Source organism: Thunnus albacares, chromosome 6 (assembly GCF_914725855.1).
Source record: "Thunnus albacares chromosome 6, fThuAlb1.1, whole genome shotgun sequence".
NCBI lineage: Eukaryota > Metazoa > Chordata > Actinopteri > Scombriformes > Scombridae > Thunnus > Thunnus albacares.
Window position 1 is genome coordinate 9,071,120 of NC_058111.1, and position 21,799 is coordinate 9,092,918.

The 21,799-nt window shown below is 38.6% G+C and overlaps 2 protein-coding genes across 6 annotated transcripts in view; one reads left to right on the forward strand and one right to left on the reverse strand.

Annotated features, from left to right (window-relative positions):
* stoml3a (stomatin (EPB72)-like 3a) lies at window positions 1–8,000 on the forward strand. 2 transcript variants are annotated; one of them, XM_044354932.1, is made up of 8 exons: window positions 1–392; window positions 3,517–3,909; window positions 4,356–4,459; window positions 5,500–5,572; window positions 5,958–6,040; window positions 6,236–6,439; window positions 7,258–7,392; window positions 7,511–8,000. In XM_044354932.1, the coding sequence occupies exons 2-8, from the start codon at window positions 3,831–3,833 to the stop codon at window positions 7,700–7,702; spliced, it is 870 nt and encodes a 289-aa protein (XP_044210867.1). In that variant the 5' UTR covers window positions 1–392; window positions 3,517–3,830; the 3' UTR covers window positions 7,703–8,000. The 2 variants fall into 2 exon arrangements, with proteins under 2 accessions (XP_044210867.1, XP_044210868.1); XM_044354933.1 differs by lacking the exon at window positions 1–392 and having other exon boundaries at window positions 651–3,655; window positions 3,851–3,909.
* The window catches only part of mtus2b (microtubule associated tumor suppressor candidate 2b), a 27,462-nt gene continuing 13,657 nt past the window's right edge, over window positions 7,995–21,799 (reverse strand). Inside the window, exons 6-16 of one of the 4 annotated variants that reach the window (XM_044354929.1) lie at window positions 19,596–19,694; window positions 19,239–19,322; window positions 18,484–18,680; window positions 13,428–13,494; window positions 12,822–13,036; window positions 12,457–12,562; window positions 12,297–12,370; window positions 12,087–12,185; window positions 11,815–11,934; window positions 11,580–11,677; window positions 7,995–10,602 (exon numbers count right to left, since the gene is read on the reverse strand). In XM_044354929.1, coding sequence (XP_044210864.1) covers window positions 10,395–10,602; window positions 11,580–11,677; window positions 11,815–11,934; window positions 12,087–12,185; window positions 12,297–12,370; window positions 12,457–12,562; window positions 12,822–13,036; window positions 13,428–13,494; window positions 18,484–18,680; window positions 19,239–19,322; window positions 19,596–19,694 — 1,367 coding nt within the window. In that variant the 3' untranslated portion in view covers window positions 7,995–10,394. Of the gene's footprint in view, window positions 10,603–11,579; window positions 11,681–11,814; window positions 11,935–12,086; window positions 12,186–12,296; window positions 12,371–12,456; window positions 12,563–12,821; window positions 13,037–13,427; window positions 13,495–16,161; window positions 16,216–18,483; window positions 18,681–19,238; window positions 19,323–19,595; window positions 19,695–21,799 lie in introns of those variants that run through there. The other 3 variants (XM_044354928.1, XM_044354930.1, XM_044354931.1) reach the window with 3 other exon arrangements.

A 21,799-nucleotide genomic window follows, 5' to 3' on the forward strand; every position in this document is an offset into this window, starting at 1 on the left:
TTGATTTTTATATATTTCTATGTTTTTTTCTGGCACCAAAGTTTTCAGTAAACGTGCGGCTTGTTGTAACATGTCGCTGAATTTCACAAAGAAGAAAACGGAAGTGCAGTCAGTAAGGCATTTAACCCCCACTGCAAAAAAAAAAAGAAAAAAAAGAAAAGAAAAAAAAGTAGACATGGTTGAATTAATAGGAAATTTGGAGATTGTCGTACTTCCCTCTTCCATGCTGGTGTGAGATTTATTACGTTAATGCAATAGGGTTAGTGATGTTTTGTATGCGAGTGGATTGTTTATAGTTTTAGTATTTGATATTCTAAAGTCACACCTCTGGATTATCAGGGCTCCACATCTTGTAATCCAGGCAATCATTGATTTCTCAGCAGGAGCAACAGGTGAGTTTGTTGGTAACTTCCCAGCAAACACTTTTCGGTTCGGAGAACGTTCCTCGAACGTTGTCTGAATGTTAGGGGAGCGTTCGCTGGCTCCCTCACAGTGAACGGTCCCTGATGATTTTTGAAACGTTTTCCTAACGTTCCGCGAACGTTCGTTTCAACTTTCCGCGAACACACACACACACACACACACACACCACTTCTCTTCATCACCTCTCTGTTTGTCTTCATCACGTCTCTCCTCCACTTCATCACCTCTGTCTGTCTCCATCACCTCCTCTCCCCTTCATCACCTCTCTGTTTGTATTCATCACCTCTCTCCTCCTTTTCATCACCTTTGTCTTTCTCCATCACCTCTCTTCTCCTCTTCATCACCTCTCTGTTTGCTTTCATCACCTCTCTGTTTGTCTTCGCCACCCAAATACTACTCTCTGTCCAAGTAATAATATTTTTTTTTCTAGTTTTAAAGGTTTCTTCCACCCAAATACTACTTTCTGTCTACCTACTTCTAGTTTTAAAGGTTAATTCCACCCAAATACTACTTTCTGTCTACCTACTTCTAGTTTTAAAGGTTAATTCCACCCAAATACTACTTTCTGTCTGACTACTTCTAGTGTTAAAGGTTAATTCAACCCAAATACTACTTTCTGTCTACCTGCTTCTAGTGTTAAAGGTTTCATTCCATCCAAATACTAGTTTCTGTCTACCTACTTCTAGTTCTAAAGGTTTATTCCACCCAAATACTACTTTCTGTCTATGTACTTCTAGTTTTAAAGTTTAATTCCACCCAAATACTACTTTCTGCATTTTTAGCAATGCTTTGCAGCTCTCAGCTCTTTGGGTTAATGGTCTTTTTTTGTTCCAAAGTGTTTAGCAATTCAGTTCATCTGTCTGATATCAATACAAATAATTTCTTCTTTCAGCCTTTTCAGGCAATTCATGTCAAGTTCCAGCTTTTACAGTATTACAGTTTAGCCTTCAGCTTTTCTAGTAACATATTTGAATTCTCAACTTCTTTAGGTGATGTAGTTCAGCTTACAATTCTGCCAGTTTTATATTTTTCAGCTTCCAGGTTTTTCAGCAGTGCAGCCAATGAGTGTAAAAAAAAAAATCAAAAATGTCTTCGACCTCCCTCTTCTTCTTCATAAATTCCATGATATTGTTATTCAAGTTCAGGTGCATTATTGCCACCCACTGCTCCTCAGGATTTCAGTCAATCTGAATCATTGTACAGTTCTGCCTCACATGATTGAAATTTAGTTTTAATTGTTTCTTCTTCATAATTATCATGACAATAAACAAACATACCTGTATTGTGCTTCTTAAGAATTTAAAAACCATGTTGTTCAGTTTGCTACGGCCACTTTTCTATGTTGGCTTGTTCTCATCTGTTCCTTTCTATGTTTGTTACAATATAAAATAGAAGAAGCACTAATAAAGTGATGTGTTTCTTATTTGTCCAGTGTAGTACTACAATTCAGTATTGATTTGGAGTCACTGAGTCACATGACATGGAAACTATTGAAAACTTAATGCAGGATTTCCATTACAATATACATATAAAATAGAAGAAGCATTCAAATCCACTAAAAAGAGAGGTGTATCTTATTTGTCCAGTCAAATTGTCAATTTCATTAATTGTTAAATCATAATTTTCATTAATATGGGCAAGTCAGCACAGAGGTATTGAAAACAACAATGATTTTGTGTCATTCAAATAGTAATTTATTGATGGTCCCTAGGTGAAACCGCTCGGTGAGTTAACCATCTTCTTACTACCGACACTGGGTCGCTGGATTTGGAGTGAATGTGTGTCTGATATCCAACTTAAAACTAACTTCATCATGGTTTGTAAATCCATGTGCCTGGTTTGCAAATCAGTGTGCACAGTTTGCAAATTTGTGCACACAGGGATTTACACATGGGTCTTTTTTTCTCAGCTGATCCCAGGGGGGCTCCATATGTTCATGCTAGTTTAAAACAATTTACTTTGTAAAAAAAATAAAAAATAAGAATTCCTCTGAATCTCCATCTCAGTCCATTACAAGACCTTGTATTAATCTGAAAAATCAGTGTATAAATTTGCACCTGTCTGTGTTCCTCCTCAAACATTTATTAATTCAGCAAGTCTGAAATGGATTCTGGTATCAAAATATCATGATAGAGTGAAAAATAAAACCATGAATGGAGATTGATTTCTGTTCCTGAGGTCTGAAATCCTAAAGAGAAAAGTATTTTTGAAGTGGGTGCGGTCTGTTGAATTTCATATACATAGTAAAACTAGTAATAGTAAAAAAAAAAAAATTTTAAAAAAGGGAAAAAAAGGAAGAAATGAATATTTTGTCTTATTTTAAAGTAATTTGAATAACCACAAATTCCAATTTCATGGAATTATGAGTAATATTGTTAATTATGGAAATAAAACAGATTGAGCTCCACCCAAAATCAAAAGCCTGAGTACACACAGATTTTTTTTTTTTTTTTTACTGCTTTAGACACTCACAGTAGCATTTTAAACTCATCACCTTAAATGAAACTGGCAAAAGGCATGCAGTGTGTAGCATTGTGAACAAGAGGAGCTGGAATTCACATGCACATCATGTAGTGAGTGAGCTGTCATGTGACCAAGTGTCATGTGACGATCCATTAAAGGGACCTCCTTGAAAAATTATGGAAACGAGCAGCTCACATGTCAGTTCTTATGACTCTGTAGCTCACACACACTGTGTATTGCACAACTTCACATCACAGAAATAACTGTTTGGCATTTGTTTTTACTGTGTAGTCATGCTGTTTTACATTACTGCAATTACTATGTATATCCATATTGCTCTCAGATACTATTTATTTGATTAATATAAAATTCATCCACCTCACTCCTTTCCTCTCTTCCTCTCTGTCCTCTCTATATCACTTTGTGCATATATACATTGTATACATCATTTTTTAACCTAATTTAAACAGAAATTTTATTCATTGTGCAAAAATTTTTCACATTTTAAATGACACATGAGACACAATGACACAGGAAACATGAGTATGATCACATCTTGAACCTGCACCAGCTCTCATGTTTCACTACTTGGATGTCATCTATTGTTTATTCATAAGCTACACTCAACAGGTGTCAGATTCCTGGACCTGGATGTAAGAGTATAATGGGAAAGCACAAGAGTTGAACCTTAAGCTTTCCAATACAGGAGCCACATAGAAGCTGGTTGGGATCTACAGTATGGTTCATATTACCTGTTGGCACCCACAAGGTGAGTCCATGAGTCACACATCATCAAATGGGAGTTTGAGTTTGTGTGTCTCAGGCTCATGGAAACCATCTGGGCAATTAGGGAAGGGTATAGACCACACCTCTTGAGGTGAATAGTCAGGTAAACAAGTGTAGCACTGCTTCACTCACTCCATCACACTGAAATCAACTCACTAATGATCTCAACAATATCCAGCATGGACAAGATGGTTACGCCAGGTAAACTTCAGATCAACTCCATGGATAATGTTGAAGGTAAATACTTTATTTGATCTTTTAAAAAGTGAGCCTTACTCTGTCTTTGACTGTGAAATGTTTAATTTTAAACAATCTGATCAACTAAGTGGGAAAATCACATAGATTATAGATATTGTTTGTGGACCTCAAGTTAACTGTTCTTAAGAGGCACAGAAATGTTCTCTGTCTTTACCTAAAGCTTTACATTACACAGACTCAGGTGGATTTGAAGTAATGTGACTTCCCTTAGAGATTATTTACATCATTAGTGACAAATGAGACATATATAAATAAAAGGTGTTGTCCCACTGGGTCATATTACTGTTTAATTGTGTGAACAGCATGACTACAACAATCATCAGTCTAGATTTCAGTGCTAACAAGTGTGTACCAAAGGAGTCATGGAAAATATATAAAATGACACCAATACAAGCTTTTTAAGTGTTTTTCTACTTCCTCTACAGATAGAAACTCAGGGAGACTGGGATGTTTCGGTTGGATATTGGTCATCATATCTCTCATGATTATAGTACCGCTCTTCCCTCTCACAATATTTTTTTGTGTTAAGGTAGAGTATATTCACATTCATGTACACTACTGATTATGATTAGGCAAGTATTGGTTTCTGAAGGCCAATGCAGATAGCAATGTACAGATGACACACAGAGCCACGATCACTTACCTGCCTCCTCTCTGCAGCCCTACCTAACTGTGTAACATGTTTACATTTATTAATTTGGCAGATACTTTTGTCAAAAGCAACGTACAAATGAGGTACAATCCACAGTACAATCCAACAGCAGATCAAGAAGAATCCTTCAAGAATAAGTGCCTCAGCACCCAGTTCCACGTTCCACCTGACACAAGTGCTACAAGCCTTGCAGGTGCATGGAGTGCCTAGAAGATTACTCCTTTTTTTTGAGAGAGATAGAGTGACTTAGAGAAGGATTGAGAGATAGAGAAAGAGCATATTAGGTGAGTAAGTACTCTCGGGAGAGGTGAGACTTAGAGTGATTTTTGAAGACAGAGAGGGATTTTGCTGACCAAATGGAGTTGTACACTAGTACTATACCAGAGATGCCTAATTCGGATAGGGTGTAACGCTTTGAGTTTAGAAGCTTTTTAAAGATGAAGAACTGGAGAATTGTATGTGATTAAAGCACCTTTCAAATTATTCTGCAATTTTTCTTTCTAGAAAACCGAGACACATTGCTTTCAGTCATGCATTCATCTCTCCTGCGTTGCCACAGGGTTTTTTTTTAGGCAGGGTGATTCACAGCATCTGTTTAGGGATCAATACACTTTTTAAACTAATTTACAAAAAATATATATTATCGGCCAGTCAAATCCAAAAGTAGAATGTGCACATGCCACAGATATTACACCACCTTCACGTAAGATGTGAGACTGAGTAGTTGATATCTGATACTGGCCGACTACATCAGCGAACTGATATATTGGTCTAACCCTTAAAGTGATTCATTTAGATTTGGTTCTCTGATTTGGTTATGTGTCATGTGATACACCTTTCCTTTCAACTGTTTTACACACTTTGTGTCTGGTCTTGTTTGTTCTATTTGTATGGCTGGCTTTGTCTCTAACATGCAGATAGTGAAGGAGTATGAGCGAGCCGTCATTTTTAGACTCGGCCGAATCACAGACAGGAAACCTAAAGGACCAGGTTCGTTTCTGATTTATCATTTACAGTGGTATCCAGTCTAGGATAGCTTTCCAGAAAATTGTACCTAGTAAAAGTCTGCATAGAAAAATAGTTTACAAACTAATTTATTTAATGAGGCTCACTCTGCAATCTTAGAAACCAATCCTTCACCGTTCTGTTTCCCCATTGGGCTGGATATCTAGTAGTAGTATTAGTGAATTGTGAAAATCCTGTTACAAGCCTGTTGGATTGTCCAACTTGATGTTGAATGATTGGCTGATACAATTATTATTTCATTCTGTTATATCAAACAGCAACTTCTACAATATAGGACAGTCTAAATAGATTGCATAAGTGTTTGTTTACTTAAAATGGCTACAAAAAATGGGTCTTTACTCCTTTCCAGGACTTTTCTTTGTTCTGCCCTGCACTGATAACTTTGTGAAAGTTGATCTGAGAACTATATCGTTTGACATCCCTCCACAAGAGGTAAGGTTTCCTGCATTTCTTCTGTTTTTATCGTCTACATAAAATGTGGGGAAATCATTTTGTGTCTCATAATCCCAGGTATCAGAGGGTCATTGCTTGCAGCCTTGTAGCCATTAATAGTAAATAATTTGTAATCTTCCTCAGTGAATCCACCAGTCACAGCATCAGAGTTTTTTTTTTTTTTTACCTTTTCAGATCCTAACCAAAGACTCAGTGACAGTGTCTGTGGATGGTGTGGTGTACTTCCGGATACACTGCCCTATATCATCTGTGGCCAATGTGTCCAACGCACACTCATCTACACGGCTGCTGGCTCAAACCACCCTGAGGAATGTACTGGGCACCAAGAACCTTGCAGAACTGTTGTCTGACAGAGAGGGCATATCCCTTAACATGCAGGTGATTATATCCTATGTGTGATGTGGTAAGAAGGTTTATGAGGAGCTGAGGGTCAAGAGAGTAGACATCTTAAATTTAGTAACAGTGATTTTTTAAGAAATAGCTGAGTATAAAATCTAATTTCATTTATGTTCTACTGGCCCCGACCTCCACTGAGAGCAAAGAATTTGCAGTGAGGCAAATCCAGGGGATAATAAGACAAATGACACTTGCAGTGTAAATGTTTGACAACAAAACACAAAGTTGAATTCACTGTGCTTTTCATGGTCATAAAAACTTGAAGAGAGAGGCTATGCGCTGTTATTCTGACAAAGCACTGACATATCATTGCCTTAAAAGTTGCTATGCCTAAGATGTTAGTGAATAATTGTCCCTATAAACCTCTAACAGACATGGAGCAACATTATCATCATGTTTCTAACCGACTGATAAATATAAGTCCAATATTCACTCTCTTATGACATCCAATTGCGTCTAAACTAACAAAAAATATCTTGATGTTTAATTGTTGTCTTCACTAGCAGACTAATATTGTATAAAGTTTGAGACAGTGGGTTTATCAAAGTTTCTGGTATAAAGCAGTTGCCAGCTTTTGCAAAAAGCAGCGTTAAGAGCAGTGAGGTGGAGTAAAGGTGCCACAAAACCAAAACAATGAGCTACTAAAGGCTAAAAGCTCCATACAGCTGAAGAGCTGGGTGTTAAGTCTCTTTAAGATTATCAATACGAGCGATCTCTTACATTAAAAATAGTCATAAAAAAACTGTAGTAGTAATGCTTTAAAGTGCCTGGAATATTTAATTTACAATATTTATCTTCAGGAAGCTCTGGATGAAGCCACTGATCCGTGGGGTATTAAGGTGGAGCGTGTGGAGATCAAAGATGTGAAGTTGCCTCAGCAGCTGCAGAGAGCCATGGCAGCAGAAGCAGAGGCCACTCGGGAGGCCAGGGCTAAGGTGAAGAGGGCCACGGAAGATTAAATCTAACTTTTTCTTGATACACTCCACCCATGGAAAAGAAGGGAGGCTGCGAAGGAAACATTGGAACAATGTTGTTTGTCTGTCTGTGTTTCAGATCATTGCTGCGGAGGGAGAGATGAAAGCCTCCAGGGCTCTGAAAGAAGCCTCTCTGGTAATCTCTGAGTCACCCTCTGGCCTCCAACTACGATACCTGCAGACGCTCAACACCATCGCAGCAGAGAAGAACTCCACCATCGTCTTCCCTCTGCCTATAGATATGTTGCAGAATTTCATACAGAGGAAGTGATGAATTTAAATTTCAAGTCATATAAAAGCTACATTCAGTCAGATTTGTACCGTTATTATAGTTATATTGTTATTATTACTGTTATAAGCTACATTGGTATCTCTTTTTGATATGACCCTTGCATGTTTATTGCTGATTTGCACTCTGCACTTCTGAAACATAAAATGTATTCTGTTTTTACTACAGCAAAGGAAGAGCTCTATGTCTTGGCACCATATATATGAATGGCAAAAATAAAGTAGAATGATTATGTATTAAAGGTATATCCACACCAACTCTCACTTTTGCACACTTATTTTCTTAATGTGTTTTAATACTTAAATACAAAGTGCAACATATACAGTATGGACATTAGTGTCTCATCACTGATCACAATTATTTTAACCAGCTAAGCTACAGTTGCAGTTCTGGAGGAGGACAAATAAATAGATATATGAAATGCACAAGAAATGTAAAAACAAAAAATCAAGCACAACAACCTTATAAAGACATGCTTTCATATAAACGTATCCGTGGGTTTCTGAAATACTGAATACAATCTTTACAACAGAAGTCCTGTAAACAATCAACAGAAGTACTAACAGCTACATGATACATCAACCTGCTCTGACATTGGATGTAAACTGTAAACAAAAACGCTTATTCTCACGTCGAACAAACATTCAGTAAATGAGTACTGGGTCATGTCCACAGGACACAGAGGCAATCAGTGCAATCGGAATACCTGATGGAGAGAAATATCATTTCCACTACCTTTCAGAAAATAGTAAAGAACACCAAGTTGAACATAATCAACTTACTGTCATAACAGCAAATGCAACTCACCTACAACCAAATACCTGTTTGAGCAGATTTCCACATTTTATGTGTCAGGGGGGATATTCTATCATTATAATAAAGTAATATTACTCCAACCTATTTCATATATTCGCTGACCGCTCTTTGCTCTTTAAAATATTTACACATATTCTCTACATCCAAAATAATGTTGTACAAAGGATATCTTGCAAAACAAGACAGTTGAGCTGAATGGTTACATAAACATGTGCGTAACTTTAAAAAAAACCAAAAAAACAACTAATACAAAATCCTGTCAACCAAGTTACGGCAGTTGCTTCCCTTTGATGAATCCTAATTTGCCTGAGATTATTCTCTACAATGAGAAATGAGGTAACAGCTTGCAGAGATTCATTCTTATTTTGATTAAACTATTTGTCAAATTTAGGATTTTTTTCTCATCAGAAATTCTGCTAAAAGTCAATTGGCGGTACAAACGGAAAGTTTGGAAGCCATAATAGTGTTTTTTCATTACATTTGCTCATGAGTTGTTGTTTTTTTTTCCTGTGGTGTAATTCAAACAACACAGAAAACAACTCAGTTAATCAGCAATTCAGAAAACAGCAACAATGCCAGTCAGCTGCATGAGTGATGATAAGTAACACTTAAAGAAAGTGCAGAAAAAAATACAAATTGGTAATGTTAAATTGTACGAATGGAACATAATGAACAGATGTTGGACTTAAATGTGTACAGGTTAATACATTTTAACAAGAACTGCAGTGTCTGCACCATTTATGGCTAATTTTGCTGCAATTAACTCCAGAGATGACAGCTACAGTACATGGTGAACTGTTGTGCACTTTTGTTTAGTAGGAAATGGTAATACTTTCTTGAGGGGCACCATCTCACATGAAAAATATGAGATAAGTTTATGTGTGAATTGTATAATTACGTATTGATCTATTAATTATATTGATTTCAATAGATCCTGCTCTGATTTATTAGAAATAGGAGGTAACTTGTGTTGCCCATTCACCCTTCTACTTCATATCATCACACTGTAGGTAATCCTAAAATAAAGTTGATATAACCGGAAGACAGAACATGCTTTAAAGAGAGCAATACATGTACAGTTTTTACAAATGGAAATCCATAATATAGTCATACTTTGTTGGCAGTTCAATGGATTTATGAGTTGTTATGTTGTTGTAATCATACATTTCGGGTCGACGCTAATATCTAGCTGTTGATGGAGAAAGTAGGGTGGATGACTGAGGTTAAATTGGCTAGGTAGTCATTCATACACTCCTGACATATGAAATATTTCAATTAGGATTTTGTGATTTTACTCAAAGTATTTCCTGTGCCTTGATAGACGTTGCTGGTGGAAGAGAATGGACGGCAAAGGCGCTTCTTGTGTTAGTTGTTGCACTTTTGATGCTCGCTATGTCTCGTACATCCATCATCCTGAGCGCTGGATGAGAAGGTGGAGATGGAGATGGAGGCGAAAACATGGAAATGAGGCACCGTGAGTCTGATCCTGCTCTCTGAAGTCTACAATGACCAGGTCTTTCATCTACTGCAGCTTTGCAGTGCATCTGTTTTGAGGGGTTTTCATGTAGAATAGAAAAAAGTGGACAGCAGATAATTCCCTTTGAACAACAAGAGGTGTGATCATTAATACAATTCTTTACGTCAGAGATTAAAATTCCTTGGGTTTGGCTTTGGAAATGCATCACACGGGCGTGCGGCATTTCCTATGAGACAAACTAACATGAGTCTGTCCATCTACATTGTGTAAAATCCTACACTTTAAATGGAGAGGAACATTCAACAAATAGTTAAAAAATAATTAGGGCGTCCAATGCCAGATAAAAGAAAATGTTTGATACAAGAGCTTCCATTGAGAATGTCATTGATGGTAGGAGTGCGGACGAGCAGGTGAGCCTGGTCCAGAGGGGGGTCGATGGATGGGGGAGGAGCTGGGGGACATACGAGGGCTCAGCTCGCCTGTCTGAAGACGCCACAGCAGTTCCTCATTGGTGCGGCTCAACCGCTTCTTCTCGTTGCTCTCCTTCTCCACGTTCACTTGCAAGTTGGCATTCTCCTCAGAGAGTTGCCTGATAGGGACAAAAGTTCAAACATAAATACCACAAACTAGTGCTGCGTTCCTTTTGAAGACTGAAGTCAGGTTTCCAGCTGCAAGGTTACAGTTATAGATAAAAAACAGGAAAGCAAATTGAAACTCGACAAAGATTTTCTTTGTTGAATGTAAAATACTATTTAACTTTATATTTCAGGTTCAGCTGTTTACCATAGATGTGTTTGGGTAGATTTAGATTTTGCAATAATGAAAAGAAAACACAAGTATTAGATTGCTTTGTTCGTTTTTTTGGAAGTGTATGTTTTTCAGAAGGTAATGAGCAAAAAGTAGATGCATTCATTATGCATTATCTATAATTAAATGTTGCCACAAGATATATTTTATTCAGTATGTTTGTGCTCGTTCTAAACTCTCTCTATTGTTCTGCAAATACAGTATAACCCATCCTATTTGGGTTGTTAAAAGTCATTATGGGAACTTTTGATCATGATCTAACTCCTGAAATTCAGTTAACATAAAATATTTTTTATAATAATTCAGTATTTACAGTGCAGGCCACTGTGACACCAGATGACTGTATCTTGTCCATTTGAATGTTCAAGTTGAAGGGAAGCTGCATTACATTTTTTCTTGTAGGAAGCACGAATTTTCCATTTTTTCCATAATGTCATTATGAGTGGTCAGAGAGTCATACTGTAGTGACACGAACTAGAGTTATATTTAAAACTGTAAAGTCACTGCGATACCAGAGTTAAAATAAGAATAAAACCACCAACAACATTACTGGATACATTACAAAAGTAACAGATCCAGAAAAAAATAAACATACTTTAATAACAAGGTATTATAACAATGTTATCACAATAACAACTTTTTTTCTTCTTTTCTTACAGTTGTATCCCTTTTATCAATATTAGGAGTTTAAGCTCATTTAATCGTACTGGTTTTAACTGGGTCTTGAATCTACATCAGTATGCGTTCGTACAATCTGACCTGGACACAGCAAGGTTCTTGTCTATTCTTTCCTTCAGGTCCTCATTCTGCTGCTGTAACACCTGCACTCTCTCCTCCAGGTACACATTCTTTTCAGCCTGCTCAAAAACAGAGAGGAAAATGTGCACGACATTAAATTCTTCAAATGATGAAATCTATAACTAGTGAAACACATACAAAAACACAAAAAAACAACCAAACAGATCTAAAGAAAAGTCCGAAATTTTAAGCCTACTATTTTCTCCAGCTCTGTAATCTTCAGTTCCTGTTGATGGATTTGTTGATTCTTCATCTCCAGCACTTCTTTCAGACTCTTCAGGTCCTCCTCAATGTGTTGATATGGTGCCAAAGCATCCTACAAACAGCAGACAGTATCAGTGAAAACCATCATCATCAATCTTTAGAGCCAACAAACATTGCAAGCAAACAAAATTTCTCAAGATCTTTCCTGCCATTGTCACCAAAGTTGCCGACATATTTCTCTGTACTGTATCATGCAGCAGTTACCACTATCTGTTCATCTGTGCTCTTTCGTAGAGCTTCTTCAAAGCGTTTTGCTCGGTCTCGAAGGCTATGGTTCTGAAATGTCAGCGTGTCCACCTGGTCCTGGTCAGCAAACAGACATTATGAACTTGTTAGTCACTGTCACTGACCACAAAATGTATCATACTGTATATCTTTAGAAAACATAAATCATCAGGAGGAGGAACCATTAACCTGCAGAGACAATCTGATCTTTTCAAACTCCTCCTCCAGAGACTTCTTCTGCTGCTCGTGGGCCATCTTCAGATCTGACACAAGAAAAACAAACATTATTAGTATTTTGACCTGCAGAAGAGTGAGCCAGTAAAAGGAGAGTCATTTTACTGGTTCATACTTTTCACAGTCCTGGCATGCTCCTCCTGCAGAGTGGCCAGCGTGTCATTGTGAGCCGTCTCCATCTCCATCAAGGACTCCTCATGGTCCTCAAACATCTCCTCAATCTGGGCCAAATTGGAGATAATGAACAGTTACAAAAATGTATTATAATTTTATTTTACTTCCATGAGTTGACTGTACATCCCAAGTTTCTAGAGTGCTCATAGTGGTACTTAAAGATTTGCTTTTAAGCTGCTAGTAGCTGATATATACAGAGGATATTTAGAATATGTGAGGATGATGCAGGGTTTCATTGGAAGTTTTATACACAGCAACATCAGTGACATAACATCCTTAACTTCTCAGCGGATGAAAATGACACACCTGCTCCTGCTGTTTGACCCGTAGCTCCTCCAGCTCAGCGCGTTGTTGGGCCTGCAGGCTCTTGGACTCAGTCGTATGCTGTGCCTTCAGCCGCTCCTCCAGCGCTCCCAGCTCCTTTTGCTGCTGAGCGCGCAATCCCTGCAGCTCAGCCTCAAAACGCCGCTCCAGTTCCTCCTTCTCCTGCTGCAGTTGCTCCCAGTGTGCAACACTGAAAGCTGGAACATAATGAAGAGGTGAAGTTTCCTTCACTTGATCCAAAATTTGGGTCATGGACTAAGCACAAAAAAAGAACTTCATCTCAAGAAGATACAGCATGCCAAAGTTAATTTAACTCTTGATTTATTGGTCCATTATCATTACTATTGCATTGTAATGTCTGGATGTTGATATATACAATGACAACAGGGCAACGTTATTACAGTGTCTGATAAATGGTGTTCAATCTTGCACTAAATCCAGACTTTCATCAGCAGAGTGGAGTCCCATGGGACACATGTTCCTCTCTGTGCTGGTAGTTCTGTATTATACATGATACGCTGTGAGGTAAGAGTGACTCACTGCACTCCTCCCTGTAGTGCCATATCTGTCACGCTGTATCCCACTTACCCACTTCATCCCTGATTCTGGCGAGCTCTAGGGACAGTTCCCTCTCTTTCACAATAGCACTCTCATTCTGAAATGCAAACACATACAGCAGTGAAGTGAAAAACCTCGGAACAGTACACATGGATTTCTTACAAACAGATTCAGTACTGCTGTGACCCAGATAGTCAAATTAATGTGACAGTTCTGGCACAAGTCTGGTGAAGCTGAATATGATTCAGCTATATGATTGAAATTAACATCACACAATATTTAAAAGAGCTATTTTTGATATTGTTATGTACTCAGTTGCCAGTTTATTAAGTACACCTAGTTAAAACTCATGCAGTCTAATACAACAGCCCTCCAAAAAAAAAAATCCTACCTTTATGAGGGTTACAGTTTTTAATTGAAGCTGTTTTAAAGACATTGTGGTTTGATCTGATGATGTTTGGAGGATTCAGTTTGTGGTACTGTTGTGCTGCACTTTTAAGATTATTTTCATGGCATTTTTTATTTATTGGTTTTAAAAAAGGAAGGCTGAAATCAGAAAATAGATTTAACCCAGAATATTGCAGGTACATGTGCATTAGATGGTTTACAGACCAAAAGGACATTCCTACTAGATATCTTAGTGTTAATCCACCACACACACACACACACGCACAGTATGTTCATATGGAAAACAGCCTGACAATCTTTAATTCTGACCATGCTTATGTTTTGTAACAGTGGACATTCATCCTTATACTGTAACAGCACAAACACGTTTTAACCAATTCGCAGTAACCACAAAGCAAACTGTACCTTTAACAAACCAAACTCCAGCACTTTCTACAGTACCTCCCCTCATTGAATTAAAAAAATACAACTTCTCATGTTGTCTCTCCTCTGGTAGTCATTCACATGAGATTGGCTGAACCGATGATTTAATGACAAACATGACAATAAAAGCTCTATGTGATAATTTGCCACAGATGCATTCTGTTGCACTTTTGATAATGTTAGATGATAAACAACTGTGTGCTGCCTGGGGCTCACAAATCACAGTAGATCCAAGCAGTACACAAGGGATGGTAGTAAATTTCATTTTTTATCATTCATCAGACAAAAATACGCACCACTTTCTGTGTGGTACAACAATTTTGTGTCAGTGCATCATCTAGTTCACTATAGATCAGAAAAGCAAGCTAAAGTCTTCACATCATCCTGCAAGAATCAACAATCAAAAAAAAGTTAAGATTTTAAAAAGAAAAAGCCAACACTTACAGCTCAAAGGCTTCTCCACTATCCACCGGGGACTCATCATGATGTGACAACCTCAAAGCACATCTTACTCGCGGAGGCAGACACGCCGTACAGTTAAATTACTATTGATCACAGCTCTAAACATGAAGTAAGATGGCTACACGCGTTGTTGCTTCCAGATCAAGCAAAGCTCACGAAGCTCATGTGCTCACGAGGAACAAAGAGAGTCAGAGAGCAGCAGGTAAAATATGTATGAGATAGTATACAGTATGTCTCGGCAGTAGTGATGTCATCGCCCTAAAAGGTTATGCTTGGAACATACGGTCATCAGGGAGAGACTGCAGTGACCTCACGAGGGAAGAAGGATGGTCAGCGGCTTTTTTCATTGCTTACTGCTCAGCTCCACCTCTGCTCCTACCCATCATTCCCTCTGTCCTGCCCAGACGCCCCCCCACTGGGATCTCCAGGGAGTTACAGAATGTGACATGCATCCTAATTTTCTAATCTGATGTTTGTTCATCCCTCACCAAGGTAACATGATCCATTTTTAGGGCTGCAACTAATGATTATTTCCATTTTAAGTAATGCCGTTGATCATTTTTGTAATTCATTGATTAATCCTTTGGTCTGTAGCAGGCAGAAAATAGTGAAAACGACCAACATAAATAACCAGAATGCCAGATGTTACATCTTTAAATTGCTTGATAGGTCTGACCTAAAGTCCTAAAGCAAAGGATATTATATTTACAATGAAATAAAACAAAGAAAAGCAGAAAATCTTCACATTTGAAAAGCAGGAACTACCTGATGATTGGCATTTTTCATGCTATACATCACAAACAATTAATGAATTATCAAACACGTTGTTGTTAATTCTGTAACAATCTTCTCAATCGATTTGACCTTCTGGGAAAGAATAAATATGGCTTTTTATAGCAAGGCTGCTCATTCTCGAGGACATAATGAGTTAATTAACCTCTCCAAAATCTGAAACCATGCAATCAGTCCAGCTTCATGTTTTATGTTTTTGTCCTGTTGAGAACCAGACTCTGTAACTACAGTATGGAGACCAAACACGTGACTTCTCGGAGATAAGAAATGCAGCACTACCAGGTAAACAAGGGGATAATACATCCTAAGCGTAACCAGCATACATGCAGTAAGGACACAATATACACACTAAAATAGAAAAAAAAAAAGTGTAAGAATATAGCACAGCAGCAATAGTGTGTTATGTAACATCCCTGCAAACTCTAAGAGAATAGAAAGAGGGACAGTGCGACAGACAAGCCTGCTTTGACTCAGCATATTCATGCACAGCTTTCCACTTTCTCCACTGGCTCTGTCACTAGGAAACAAGTGAATATAATGCTCACATAGACAGAAACACTCAGACAGCCCCCACCCACCCCCACCAGCAAACACACACACATGCGCACAACCACACATACATAAAAGGAATCCTCGGTGCTGAAACAAGCCTGCTGCCTGCAGAAGATGCTGGCTTTACCGTTTGGTCCAGACAGCGCAGAGGGAGGAAATGCCTACAGCAGCAATGGCCCATACTATGCTAGCAGACAGCAGCATCCCTGAGCCGGCTAGGGAGGCAGCAGTGACAGATGCAAGTGCCAGAAAGATACAGAAAGAGAGAAAGAGGGGGAGGGAGCCAAGCGGAGGAGGAAGGAGAGGGGAGGAGAGACGGGATAACCGAAGCCTCACCTCGTTTCCTGGTTTGCGACCGACGTTTATCCCTGCTGGAACAAAGACTGCCAGCCCCAGCCCAGTTCTGCCTGCCCACCCCTTAAACCCCCACCAATACGCTCTATATCACATTCACACGCATGGCAGGCAGCAACACACACACACACACAGACACACACATACACACACACATGTACGGTCTTTTGCATCTTTGAGAAAAAACGAAAAGAGTGTAGCAGGAGGAGATGGGGGAGGGAAATGATCAATAAGTGACCAATTATCTGCTCTGTTACTCAGCACCGGGAAGAATAGCTACATGCAGGCATTTCAATACGTACAGAACACACACACACAGACACGCTTAATGGAAATTAATTCATTCTACATAGTTCTGACTGAGGCAATAATGTCCAGATATTATCTTTGGATATTAAGTTTCTTGAAAAAAATCTAACAGCTCAATCAACACACGTATAAAACACATAAAATCTGATGATTCTCATTCAGTAGAATATCGGTCCTTTCAATGTTACTTCAATCCATCTGAATACAAACTTCATCAACATATATTGTCACTGCTTGCACACTCCTTCAAATCCAGAGTTTAGAGAGATGTATGACCAAAGTATCTGAGCCAACACAGACCTATCAGAACATCTGACAGCACAAATAAAATATTTTTACCAATATTGGATAATTGACTTGCTTTATTCCATCAAAACTGGACAGGAAACAAACAAACATTTAAGGCTGTCTATCAAAATCCTATATCTGAAAATCCTTGATGATCATTTAAGACAAGAAACACACACACACACAAAAAAATCCTGATAAAACACTCACACTGCCGACTTGAAAACCAAATTTAATGAACATTTTTAAAGGAGCGCCCTGTCCCTCCAGTTCTCATTTGCAGATATATCTCAGATGAATACAGTATATTTCAATGTCGTCAGACCTTAGTGGGTATTCCGCTCGTGTCTGACAATCAGTCAAACTAAAAGCACAGCCAGGCTGAGGCAGGCAGCTCTAATCTCATTAATCATATCCCACTGTGGAGCAGAGCGTGTGGGTGGGGCTGGGAAATGGATGAAAAAGAAGCAGAGGACCAAGAGGAAAGGACAAGAAACAAGTACTTCATCTAGCTTTGGGAAGCAGAATATAAGACGTATAAGAAAGAATATGTTTGATTTTGACTTTGTGGCGGTTGCAGGGATTACCTTACACAACAGGAGAATACTGTGTTTACATCCCACTGAGTCAACCATAGCTCTGTCTCATGCATGTCCACATACACTTGGATGTATAAGAGGCTTTAATGCATCAGAAACAAATTCTTTTAGTTCAAGCTTGAAAAACCTTTTGAAATCTGTTTTACTGAATATCCTGCAGCTTCAAAGTCGTCCCCAAAATATTCAAAAGGCCACCGCAGTCAGGCTTTAAAGCAAGTGTCTGGCTTTGTGAATAAAGTAATACTAACAACAAAAGCCAGATGCTACAGGTGTCACTTGTACAAGTGGAAGCATCACACTTTGTAGTTGCAACCTGAAGCCTGATGTAGCTTTCACTCTCTAGATTCAAAAGATGGTTGCAAAATGAATTATTAGCCAGATTAACCATGATTCACACTTTTAAGCAAAGGATACGGATTTTGTGTTTTTGCATGAGACTAAATGATCACGTTTTAGCCCGTTTGTGAATTGTGAATACTTTGCCAACCATTTTTTAAGGCATCACATTATATAAGTAGATTTATGTACCAACTTTCATGAGTCAGTGTTTCTGTTCATTTCAGTGTGGCATGAAAAACAACTTGCAGAGATTTGAAACTTGCTTCAGCTAATCAATCCATCCATTCCAGTAAACATTAAATATGTCCTGTGAAGTTTCCTAGTTTCCTCCCATTTCTTCCATAAAGGGAGGAGGAGAAGAAGAGGATGTGATACTGGCTGCAGCCTTGTTTTGTTATTTAGACTGGAAAACGTTATTTTTCTTCAGTGCAGCTCTAAAGCAAAGATACACCAAATTAAATTGATTGTAAAAGCTTTTATGTTGCTCTCAAAGTAAAAGCAAGACCGAATCTTCTAGGTTGTGAACCCTGGTGAGGTCCCCGAGGTTTGCTGTAGCCTACCTTGTGACAGAAGTGCTGAGTGGTGATGGTGAAAACGTCCAGGCACAGGGAGGCCTTCTTTAACTGGGCCTGGAGGCTCTGCAGCTGCAGGTCCTGCTGCTCACAGCGCTCACGCAACTGCTGGATCAGAGCCCGGTCCAACTCCTGGACCCTTTCAGTCCGAACACCACCATGGACTGCTGCTGTCCGCCCACGAACTGCAGAAACAGAGAACAGAGGGATGAACAAAACATACTGCAATATCTTCAATCATAAGAGACTTGATGAAATCATATGTATACACAATAATTAATCTTTTCCTAATGTGGAAAGAAGACTTTTTGGATTGTTCTGACTAATCAGCGATCATGAAATGTCACCTGTGGTTTGGAAACTTCTGCTTGTGTTCAATATTGCACTACTTTTTTTAAAAATCATTTTTGACATAATTTAAACAATTATAGGAAAAATAATCAACAGCTTAATTGATAATGACAGTCATGATTAGCTGCAGCCTAATTAGCAATAACTGAGTTACACTGCAAATAATTTTAATTGGTTTACGCTCTCAGATTGGTGGTTTATATCCTCCCACATGCACTAATAGTCTTTCCAACTTAATGTTACTCAAGTCTGTTCACTGTTCAGACCAATCAATCCCAGTACGAGTGCATTATGTGTGCAGTTCTCCTGCACTGGAACTCTACCAGCCGATATTCTGTCTGACTGGTCTCTGAGTAAAGGACAAAATGCTGACTTGTTGTTGGCAATCTAACCCAGCAGGATTACTGCTGGAGGAGCCATCCTAGCATTAAAGCTACTGTAGCCCGTCGCTATGACAACAGCAGGCTGCCATGGGTCTTGTAATGAAGTGTAGGAGAAAGAGAGAGAGAGAGAGAGAGAGAGAGAGAGAGAGAGAAAGAGCAAGAGAGAGAGAGAGAGAGAATGACTGCACATTTTGAGGACACAATACATGCTGAAAATGTTGCACTTCTGACTACTGCTTCCTGCTTTTGTACCACATTGGAACAAACCAAACACATAATATCTGATCAATGTGTACACAGTAATGTCACATGTACACACACACACACACACACACACATGCTGTAATATGATATGTTAAGTCTTACCAGGGGACTGAGGCTTGGGTGAAACCACTGCAAACCTTTTAGGGGAGGACTTTGGTGGCAGTGCAGCCTCCGGGTCCTTTTGTGCCTCCTTCCGAGAAGCTGTGTAGTAAAGAAGTATGTTACTATTTTTTTTAATAATACGAACAGTGGAAGAGCAAAAAAAATGCACCTTTTTATTCTTTCTCTCATAAATATTATGTGAAATCAATGGAGGAAAGTAGCTTAGTCCATTTAAGGTTTTCTCTATTTTATACTACTTTATACTTCAACTGCTCTGCCTTTTAGTGAAAAAACTCATAAATTTTGATACTCTAAGTACATTTTGCTGATAATACTTCTGTACTTGTATTTGTAATAGTGTATTTTTACACTATGGTATCACTGCTTTTACTAAAAAGATACAAATACTTCCACTACTGTTATATATAGTAATTAACATGCATGAGTACTCCAAGGTCATTTGAGTGCTACTGCATATTGTAAATGTTTGATTCTGCAACTCAGCATGTTCTGTGTGAACCTCCTGGAGGTCTGAAGGGATGTGAGATGATAATAATAATAATAAGACTGAAACATCACACTGTTTGGTTGAACTGCTGACAAAATGTGAGAAAAGATAAAGTGCGGTACAGTGTGGTAAAGTGACCACTAGCTGGAGTTGCTGCTCCACTTCACACACATTCTCTGGTAGGAGGATCAGTCTCTCATAGTAGTACACTCTGTGACCACTGGATGTTGCTGAAACATCACACTTTCTGCAAAGATGCCAACACTGGCACAAAGGTGCACTAACTAACAACAAAGACGCCTACATCAGCAGAGAATATGCTACAGTATCGCTGCTGTGACGCAATGCTAGGCAACATTTAAGATATGTTACAGAAGGTCTCAGTTTGGGGTAAATAATCCCTCATTCCGAATTTCTATTCTTCAAATGTTAATCCCCCAAAGGGAAAGTGAGATGAACAATGGATGCTAAGGGCACACTCAATCACAGTGCCCTAGAATCTTCATCACTGTAAAAGAGCTTTGTAGAGACATTTCTTTATAAAAATAGCTGTGGTTAAAGACACTCTAGCCACTGAAAGAAAAAAAGATCCAGCTCAGCCTCACGTTCATCTGGCTCAGTTTTGCAGTTTTTATTATTATGTTAAATACAGAAATACTCATTTTGTAAATGTCCCTGTTTTACCCGTAAAGACCTTTTTTTAAAGACATTTTCTTGTGTTAAAGGACTGCATAAATAAATAAACTTGTTTTGTATAAATACGTGCAGGAGGAGACAGATGTGCTATTTATTCTGTTCATTTTAAGGCATCTCACAGAGGCAACTCAGTGTAACACAGATGGACATAATTTTTGCATTTTACACACAAACAAAAAGGGCATAATGTTCTGACAAAGACCTCGTAGATGAAATGTTAAGTAATGTTTGTAATGGGAGTCAGCGTATTTATCTTTGCCTTGAACAAACAGATTATACAAACAGCTTTAAAGTGGCCTTTTTTCAGATTGTTGAATATACAGTACCAGTCAAACGTTTGGACACGTTTTCTTATTTAAGTGAATGGGAAGGTGTGTGCAAACGTTTGACTGGTACTGTGGTTTACATTTTAATTCTGGTTTCCCTTCGTTGAAAACCTGCCGGCAAGAAAGGTGAGATGTCAACGAAGCCGTTTAAACATACTTAAATTTTATACTAGCTTGAGAATCTGACATTTAAAACCACTTCCAGACCTCAGCACTAAAAAACATAAATAGCCCAATTTCTGCCTCAGCAACACTGTTATGGTCAGTCCACTTTTAGACAAAGCGCAGGATAGTACAATGAAACTACTAGCAAGACGTACAGAGAAGAAATGTCCAATTACACTCTGTCAGCATCTGTGAACTACTCCAACTGTCTTCCTGCTCTATTATGCAATTCAGTTACCTTAATAAGGTAAAGCAATTTCAAATGTCTGTAAATTATATGCTAAAGGTGTTGCAATACTGTCATTACAGAGACAGTTTCCCCTGACACTTGCTGTGCAATGAATACCAACAAGTGAAGTCAAGTCTATGATCAGTGCTGACAGCAGTCTGCTTTTACATTCTTGCATTCCACCTGCCACCACCCTCTGACACCCTGCCAGCACACACTCGCACATCCAATCTCAGGGGTCATGTGATCACCAGACTGAGTGACCTTGAATAGGGAGGTG